The sequence below is a fragment of the Sinocyclocheilus anshuiensis genome, unplaced genomic scaffold, assembly GCF_001515605.1.
Source record: "Sinocyclocheilus anshuiensis isolate Anshui unplaced genomic scaffold, SAMN03320099.WGS_v1.1 scaffold841, whole genome shotgun sequence".
Taxonomy (NCBI): Eukaryota; Metazoa; Chordata; class Actinopteri; order Cypriniformes; family Cyprinidae; genus Sinocyclocheilus; species Sinocyclocheilus anshuiensis.
This window is the reverse complement of record NW_015557108.1, coordinates 51,903-61,759: the sequence shown is the minus strand read 5'-3', so window position 1 is coordinate 61,759 and position 9,857 is coordinate 51,903. Positions and strand designations below refer to the sequence as shown.

At 37.9% G+C, this 9,857-nt stretch overlaps 1 protein-coding gene across 1 annotated transcript in view; it reads right to left on the bottom strand.

Moving 5' to 3' along the window:
• The window catches only part of LOC107677677 (proteasome subunit beta type-6-like), an 8,535-nt gene extending 2,252 nt beyond the window's left edge, over positions 1 to 6,283 (bottom strand). The window contains exons 1-5 of the mRNA XM_016472678.1: positions 6,140 to 6,283; positions 4,821 to 4,888; positions 4,617 to 4,748; positions 2,154 to 2,283; positions 235 to 379 (exon numbers count right to left, since the gene is read on the bottom strand). Coding sequence (XP_016328164.1) covers positions 235 to 379; positions 2,154 to 2,283; positions 4,617 to 4,748; positions 4,821 to 4,888; positions 6,140 to 6,283 — 619 coding nt within the window. The remainder of the gene's footprint in view (positions 1 to 234; positions 380 to 2,153; positions 2,284 to 4,616; positions 4,749 to 4,820; positions 4,889 to 6,139) is intronic.
• Between the last annotated feature and the right edge of the window lie 3,574 nt (positions 6,284 to 9,857).

Here is a 9,857-nt window from a genome sequence, read left to right as displayed (position 1 = left end):
TGTGTGTGTGTGTGTGTGTGTGTGTGTGTGTGTGTCTGTGTGTGAGTGTGAGTGTCCGTGTGTCTGTGTGTGTCTGTGTGTGTGAGAGTGTGTGTGTGTGTGTGTGTGAGAATGTGTGTGTGTGTGAGTGTGTGTGTGTGAGTCTGTGTGTGCGAGTCTGTGTGTGCATGTGTGTGTGTGAGTGACTGCGTGCGTGCGTGCGTGTGTGAGAGAGTGTGTGAGAGTGTGTCTAACCTTCTGCAGTGAATTTAAGACACTCCTCTTTGCTCATTCCAGCTCTGTAGTTGGAGTCCACATATCCGTAGATGTAGCTGCTGCCGGATCCTCCCACCGACACCGGCTGCCTGGTCATCATCCCTCCGACCGGCACCGTGTACACCTGGACACACACACACACACCAGGGGTTAAAGCAAAAAAAAATCCTAAGCCTGAACATTTTTCCCGGGGTTGCTGGGACACATACACAGGGTTATTTGGCAAACAAAGAAAGAAAATGATTTTCCTTGAAACTAACTAGTAACGCATCTGCCCTTGCCATTAGCCCTCGACAGGCTCAGACTACAGATTATGGTGGATATCTGAAACAGCAACACCAAGAATGGTTACTCACTACAATATGGTGCAAACACATGTAACATTTAGGATGCTTTTGATATCAAGTTTTGCTGGTTAGCTTTGTCCTCGACAGGGTACAAGATGACCTACAATCTAAAACATGACATTTCTGAAATTGCTTTGTTCAGAAGAAATAATGGTCAATTAAATTCTAGGAAATGAAAATAAAATAGGAAATATACAAAGACAGTTTACTCCAGAAAACTACAGTTCAGTTCAATTAACAACAACAGAAACATTAAAATGCTGCAAGAACTGGTAACTTAAACAGGGTTCGTACAGATACTGCAAAATAACATTCCAGGACTTTCAAGGACTAAAATCAGATCCCACTTATTAATCAATATTGTTATTATCTTTCAAATTCTAATAAATAAACTAATAAAACAAAATGGTGCAAATAAAGTGCAGCACATGCAAAGAATGCAACGACTGGCAACTTTAACATTTGAAAGGATACTATGGCAAAGTTGTCGCTTTCCTTATTCAAACTGATTTTATTTCATGAATATATGATTGACCTGAAGAATGAAAGCTCTATCATACACTTGGAAAATTATGAGCTTTATCACGCTCTTAGACACTAGGGGTGTGACAATACACTTAACATTTTATATTTAATAATATTTATGCATTTAGCAGACGCTTTTATCCAAAGCTACTTACAGTGCATTCAGGTTATACATTTTTTACCAGTATGTGTGTTCCCTGGGAATCAAACCCATGCCCCTTTAAATACATAATATGCCTATATTATAACAAATACCTGCAGAGGGCGCCAACGGCCTGGTGATGTTTCATGTCATTCAACGATGTTTAAATCCATTTAATTTTAATATTTGGCCACATGCAAAGTCTGAAACTTTTATTTTTGAAATCGCGATGTTCAATACATCGCATATTTAGAAACATGTTGATGTATTCTCCTGTGTTGGCATAGGTTTAAATGATTTACGTTACAAATCAACTGAGTTTTCCCAGATGAACGTTAAGCAACTCACCGCATCTGCAAAGGAAGAGTTCAGCCCCTTTCACACATACAGTCTTCACTGCTAAATTACCGTTAAGAGATCATGTGTGAACACGACCTATTCAAAAACCCCGGTTAATTCGTTCTGGCAATCATATCGTTCTTATGGAGATGACATGATTACTCTGAGCTGTTTAAAGCTCTGCTGCTTTTTTAAAAGCTTTTCTATGTAAATACGCGCTAGATGGAAATCTTTGACCACTGCACCTCGCAGCTTTTTCAACGTGTCGCGCTCGAGGCCCAGGCTAATGCTAATCATCAGCTAATGCGCGTCTTGTGTTTATAAGAGCAAAAACTTCTGATTGGCTAGTAATGTTAGTTTGGTTGAGAGTGAAAGCTGTGTTCCTCTCATACATTGGTAGACGAACTCATGAACTCGAACGTGACATCAACAAGTGTTTTTAATTGTAGGACGACTAGCTCTTTTCCCGCAGCCAAACGCCGCACGCCGGAGATCTTTAAGCCCTGACACACACACGCTCAGATGAGCCACTGCTGAAGCTGTACCTGTCCTCCTCTGCGTGGGTCCCAGCCGGCCACGATGATCCCGGCCATCAGCTCCTCTCTGTACCTGTAGCACATCTCCCGGAACAGACTGGCCGCCGTCTGCACCAGAGGAGCCTCGTCCAGCTCGATGCTGACGGACACACCACAGAAGACCAGAGTCAGAACCAAAACCCGTTCAAAACACCGCTACAGAGCTCACGCGTTCATTACATGAAGTCTAGACTAGAGCGAGTGTGTCCTTTCACTGCATGATTCAGTCTAATAAAATACATTCAGAACGATCACAACATTCAAGACATGGGGACAGAAAATGTGTATATTTATATCATTTCATATAGTTAATCAAAATTACTATAATTACAAACGCAACATTGATGTTTTACAACAGTTCAATAAACAAGAAGTTCATTAAGAGACTTACGTTTTAGACACCACATTGCCTGTTTTTGCGCTATTTCTACAACAAAAATAATCCCAAACACAGCCACAGCACTGTTCTGCGTCTCTGAGCAACATGACGGTGTTTCGTTCCTGAATGAATCACTCGTTTAAATGATTCGGTTCAATCGCAGTGACTCACTTATTAATAGGGCTGGGTAAAAAAATATAGATATCTTGATATTAATTCATTCTCATTTTTACGGAACGATATCGATTCTTAAATCCCAAGAATCGATTATTCTAGCCTGTTTTCAGTTAATGGACGGAACATTGAAGGGCACTTCCCATCCAATAAATCGCAATAAGCATTGTGCGTTGGTGCTTTTAATATGAAACAAAGTCTCAGGTTTCAATTTATGTCCATTGTATTGCAGTATTCAAATAATAAATGCCGTTTTGGCGCTGTTTAATGTGGAGTGACAGATCGCTGTAGTGCCTCAGTGAACTGATCATCTCCTCCGCTTTAATACTAGTTATAGCACAAAATAAACATGACTAAACATCCGAAGGTAAGTCAAAAGAAAGAGTACAACTTTACAAGCCGTATTCCGTCTCGTGTAATCACTCAATCAGTGTTTCAGCCGCGCAAAGACGTCAATATAACAGCTTGTAAACAATTAATGTAACGTCACATTTACCTCAGAAAAAAACATACTCGGTGACCATAAACTCATTAATCAGATAGAAAAAATAAACTGTAAAGAGGGGCATTTTGCTAAATACATGCACCATATAACATTCACTATAATTTTGACTGTTCTAATGTTTAATTTATGTTTGAATAAATCCATCAAGTTTTTATGACAGCCACCATTATGTTTATATTTCAAAAAAATGAATCGAAGTAGAAATATTATGTAATTGTAACTTTATTATTTTAAAAACTTAATTACTTAATTTTAACATATCAGTCAATTTTAACCTTCAATATTAATGCAGTACCAACTGCCTCATGAATATTTTACAGCATTAGTTGAGAGATTTTTTTTCTTTGAGAAAATTTGGCAAGTACTGTACCTGATGTATATCCAAAATAATCCATATTGAATCGAATCGCAAGCTTGTGAATTAGAATCGAATTGTGAAATTTGTGTCAAAACCCAGCCTTACTTATTAACTGACTTGCTGCCACCTGCTGGCGGTTTTAATTTCACAAGTAAAGTTTATTTTTATTATTTAAATAATTTCAAATAACAGTATTCAAGGTTTTATGTTGAATATATCAAAACATTATTAATGCATGTGTAATTGCAGGTTAAATGCATTCATGTCCTGCATTAAACAGTGTGTAAACACATCTAAACGCCTCTTCAGACGCAGCTTCTGTGTTTCCTCTGCGCTGCAAAGATGAATTTAGTTGATGATTTAATTTGTTTGCTAAAAGCCCAAATCGTTTATTTTTATTATTTAAATAATTTCAAATAACAGTATTCAAGGTTTTATGTTGAATATATCAAAACATTATTAATGCATGTGTAATTGCAGGTTAAATGCATTCATGTCCTGCATTAAACAGTGTGTAAACACATCTAAACGCCTCTTCAGACGCAGCTTCTGTGTTTCCTCTGCGCTGCAAAGATGAATTTAGTTGATGATTTCATTTGTTTGCTAAAAGCCCAAATACCTTATTATTCTAATTCACTGATTAAATGTAAGAATTTGACTCAAAAGATAATGCACACTTTTAGAAAAAATGGCTTTATAAAGGTAAAAATCAACTTAAGACGTATTGGGAAAGATTAATTTCTATCTTTAACATCTTAATTTCACATAATCGTTCTTCCACCGTTGTTTAGTCTTATGACTGTGTGTTTCAAGGGCTGTTTGTCTTCACGAATAAGAGATACGAGGGAATGTTTCTGGGATGTTGTCGTGAAGCAGGTCAGACGAAATCTAAGTTTTAAAACTAAGTTTTTGTTAAGTATTAGACTACTCTGCTGACGAGTTGTTCTGGATCTGGTGTCCAGGGCTTGGTCTGAGATTGTACTAGACACCGAGACAGATGCTGTGCTGGAGCTGTACCTGTGGAAGCCCAGCTGGTAGGTGACGGCGTCAGCGATGGCCTGCGTGTCCGCCGCCGAGCCGGAGCGGCAGCAGAAGATGCGCTCGTGGATGGGAGTGAGTTTATCCGTCACGCGGTTGGCGATGTAAGCGCTGCACACATCACATCACTCAGTTAGACAGAGCAGAAGCACCAGCTAAACTGACAGAAGCGGTCTCTCTCACCCGGTGGTGGTGCGTGAGTCAGCGCCGATCACCACTCCTCCCTCAAACTCCACCGCCATGATAGTGGTCTGAACAACACCGAGACAAACACATGAGCACAGCACACTGTCTGCACCACACAGCCTAGCCACTGACGTGTGTGTCTCTGACGAGGCCCGAAAAACCTGGACACGCTGTGAACCCTGAACTCTGAGAAAAAGGGTCTTGTTTTTACATTCTGAGACGCAAACTTGAGAGAGATTGTGAGATAAACTGGCAGTTGCTAGAAAAAAAAGAATTGTGAGATAAAAAGGACAAACTGTGAGATACAAATTCACAATTTGTATTTTTTTAAAAAGTGCAAAACGTGAGATATAAGCGCAGTTACTAGAAAAAGGTAAGAATTGTAAGATAGAAAGTATTTGCAGTTTTGAGAAAATTAAAAGTACCAAAATTAAATTAATGAATTAAAATAAAAAACAGATTTGAGAAAACTCACAGAAGCAATAAATAAAAACAGTTTTTAAGTTTTGAGGAAATTTGAAATAAACACTCAGATGCTAAAAAAGCAGTATCACGTTCTTAAGAAAAATAGGTACACATTGTGAGATAACAAAAAAACGCCCGGAATGTGATACAAACTTGCAGTTAAAAAAAAACAAAGTCTAGAATTGGAGATATAAACTCAAAAATGCTAACCGTGAGATAAAAAAGTATGAATTGAGATATAAAGTATCTTTTTTTTTTTTAAATATTCAAGTTTTTAGTCATAATTGTGAGATATAATCTCATGGATGTTAGGAAAAAGTCAACTATGACAAAATAAATTGCAACTTTGAGAAAGTATAATTTGTGAGGTATAAACTCAGTTGTTAAAAAAATTGTGAGATGAAAAGCCTTTTTGAGGGAAAAAAGAGCGAATTGTAAAATATAAACTACAGAAAACTAAACTCTAGTTTCTAGAAAAGCTCAGAATTAAATGTCAAATTCGCAATTACCACAAATACATATATATATATATATCATCTGTGTGGAGCATAATTAGTCTTTCATAGTAAACCCGAGTAATTTTAGAGATAACTCGGTTATATCATCATCTACTCGTACTGCTTTGATTCATCTAGATGATAACGTTAATAATACTATAGTCATAATTAGTAACCGCGCTACTATAACAAATAATGTTAAAGCGTCTGGGAATAAACTGATCTGATGAGTTTATTGTTGATTCTGTTTCTGCTGCATCATTGACGGAGCGCGCGAGCTGCGAAACGCGTTTCTCTACAGCACTACAGCAATCTTCTGAGATTATTATCATAATAATCGTGTCTACTTCTCACCCCGGTGCTGACTTCTCTCTGCGTCCAGTCAGGATATAAATCATTATAAGTGTTTAAAGTAGAAACGTTAGCAGGAAACTGCAGCGCTGCCGCCATCTTGAATGAAGACCGTAACTGAAGGACCCCTGGCAGGAGTCCGCACATGCGCCTGTCTTAAAACATCATACATGCCTGATAGATCAGAAAACACATTCTCGGAAATGACGCGATGCTATTTTTTCTATTATTTTTCGTTTGAAGCATATTAGATTGGTAAAATATTTCCCGGGGAGTTTTGACGCTTGTTCAGGCAGCTGTCGGGTCAGTCTCGGGGCAGACGCCGTGCGGAAGGTAAATAATGAAATGCGTCAACATTTACTGTATTAAACATCATAATGAATCCGAACACGATACAGATCAGCGAAAAAGTATTTATGTTGTATGTGATTTAATTCTGTGATGGTGTGTTATTTATGGTAGACTGTGGTGTTGAACAGAGACGGTGTTTGTGTCACTGATATTATACTCATCATCATCATCATCAGTTATCGTGTCATTGCTGTTATTTTTCTCAGATGACTGTACATAACTTCTACATATTTGATCGCAATGGCAGCTGCCTTCATTACAGCGAATGGAACCGAAAGAAACAAGCCGGAACACACACACACACACACACACATATATATATATATATATATATATATATATTTCAGGGTTGCCAACTTTCAAGTTCAGCTTGAAGTGAGACTTTGATCGCGATTCAATGTCAATAAATATGTATATACTGTAGGGGAAACAAATCTTCTGTTGAATGCAGTTGAATGCCTTTTTTTGCACCATTTTAAACTTTTCTTGGCTTCAATTCAGTATTTGCTTGTTTTCATTAATATTCACTTGTGTGTACTTATACGAGTATCATTAAAAATTAAAAAAGGACGTAATTTATTAACTTTTTAAACTTCACATTTAAAAAAACCTAGTGTTTAATCATATCTAAATATGTATTCAAATGCAGAACTTAAAAATAAGTAAGCAGGTATGAGCTGCAATGCTCTTTTGAGAAACTAGACTAGTAGATAAATGTGTATATTCATTAAAGAGCCATACAGGTAACTAGTGGGCAAACCATGGCATCACAAATAAAAACATTTGTTTGGTTCAGTGGTCCATTCATAAAGACACTTTTCTTCAATGCTTGAATGAATCAGTCGTCTGAAACGAACTGAATTTTTCCCAACATTTCATATTTGTATATTTTTTAAAATCTGATTTAAAACACCAAACTTATAACATTATTTATGCTATATTATAATTTTGCAGTATAAATGCATTCATGCTACATTAATGCATTAATTTCATCTACATCTGTGTAAATGCATCTAAATCCCACTTCAGCAGCTTCTGTTTCTTCTGCAGTGGAAAGATCGGGTTTGTTCATACTGATTTAATTTGATTGTAACAGCCCTATTGTGTCTTATTATATTAAGTGAAATTATTAATAAAACGTAAGAATTTGATATGAAAGATGACGCATGCATTTAATACGGTTAAGGAAAAATTCTGATTCTGATTCTGAAAAATGGCCTTTAAATGAGCAAAAAATGACCTGGAAATAAATTTAAATACATTTTAGTATGCAGTAACTTCAGTCATATAAAACGTAATTTCCCAACATTTTTGGAGTTTTTGAGTATTGTGTTATATATATATTTTATTTTTTTTTAATCAAAAAATGTACTTTATTTTGGTATTCCTGATATTTAGTACATTTTTTTTTTTTAATAAATTTTTTAAACAATGTTTAAAAATAATTTTTTAAATAATTTCTTAAAAATGAATGTTTGAAAAAAAGTCAGTGAGCAGTGAGATAAAAGACACAATTTTGAGTTTTCCTTGCACTTACACCTTATATGAGATTAAGGGCTACATGTCATAAAAATACATTTATATCTATATATTTTTTTACATTTACATTAGTTATTTATCAGATGCTTTTATCCAGAGCGACGTACAAATGAAGTCAGTTAGCCTAACACAGTACACGTAAACAGAATAAGTATTTTGATTAATGAGAATAAAATGCTGAATTGTTTGCATAATAAGGTAATTTAAATGGAATAATTAGAGTGGATAAACTGCTGTAAATTGTCATATTTATTTTTTGTTTATCATTAATAATAATTACCTTTAAAAAAACTGTTAACATCCAACACAGAAATGACAGTATGATAAATGTCACATTATTCATCCGCATGGTTTAGTGCAGTAAAGTGACTAAATGATGTTTGTAAGATAAATGGAGAGAGAATCGTGAGTCAAATATTTCCTGCACAACCATTTGCTAAAATGTATTTTTCATGAGCTACAAACCATATTATGCTTATTTTATCTTTATATTTATTCATATGTCCTTCCTATATTAATTTTATTCTATGTACTGAGAGTTGATATTCCTCATATTCTTATAGCTGTAAATATGTGCTGTTATTTTTCAGATGTGCTGATGCTGCTGAAGTGACAGTCGTTATCATGTAGATGAAGGTTGATTCTGTTCTGTTTCATCAGGAGTTCAAGCTGATGTACGGTATGCTGTTCTCCATCCGCTCCTTCATCAGCAAGATGAGTCCCCTGGACATGTATCCTTCCTTTCGTCAGTGTGTGTGTGTGTGTGTAGTGGAGAGGCTATGTACCGGCTGAGGAGACTTACACACTCGGCTCCTCTTTTCGCCCCTGAAGAACAAAGGGCTATCCGGTGGCAGCAGCTGAAAGCAGAAAGTGACAAGCAGGAGCATGCATGCTGCTAACTACAAGCACTATTACTCCAACACTGCTGCACTGACGCATCACATGCCCTTGTGCACAAAACACAAACACACCACACACCTGCGGTTCCAGGCTAAGTTGTACGGGATCTCGGAGCAGCAGGAGCTCTTGATGCCATCCTACAGAAAACCCCGGCTACGGACAGGCTCATACTCATGGGAGATTTCAATGCTAGAGTGGGTACGGAGCACCTGGTATGGAGTAAAGTCATCGGCCAGCATGGTGTGGGGAAAATGAACCATAATGGGCTCAGACTCCTCTCTCTCTGTGCAGAGCACCAGCTGGTCATTACTAACACCATTTTCCAGATGAAGAACAGGTTTAAGACCACCTGGCAGCACCCACGCTCAAAACATTGGCACCTCCTTGACTACGTGATTGTCCGTCAAAAGGATAGACAGGATGTCCTCACCACCCGTGTTATGGGAGAAGCTGAGTGCTGGACTGACCACCTCGTGGTCAGATCCAATCTATTCATGAGCATTCAACCCCGTAGTCCGAGGACAGCCTCAATCCTTAGCAATACTGACTCAATCTGCATGGAAGCAGCAGTGGCCCAAAAACATCTGCGTTGGCTAGGGCACACCATACGCATGCCTGAACATCGCCTGCCCCGCCAAGTCCTCTACAGTCAACTAATGGGTGCAAAGCGCTCTGCTGGAGGGCAAAAACGGCGCTTTAAGGATTACACCAGGGACCTCCTAAAGCGAGCGAACATTCCCCTCACGCAGCTTGAATCTCTGGCACTTGACAGGTCAGCCTGGCAGGTCACCTGTGCCACTGCAGTCTCTCAAATACATCAAACCAACCAAGACCGACGATCCGAGAGACGCACTAAGAGACACCAGAGGGCGGCTGGTACCCCCCTGGTATCTGGTTTCCCTTGCTCCATCTGCGGAAGAGTGTGCGGCTC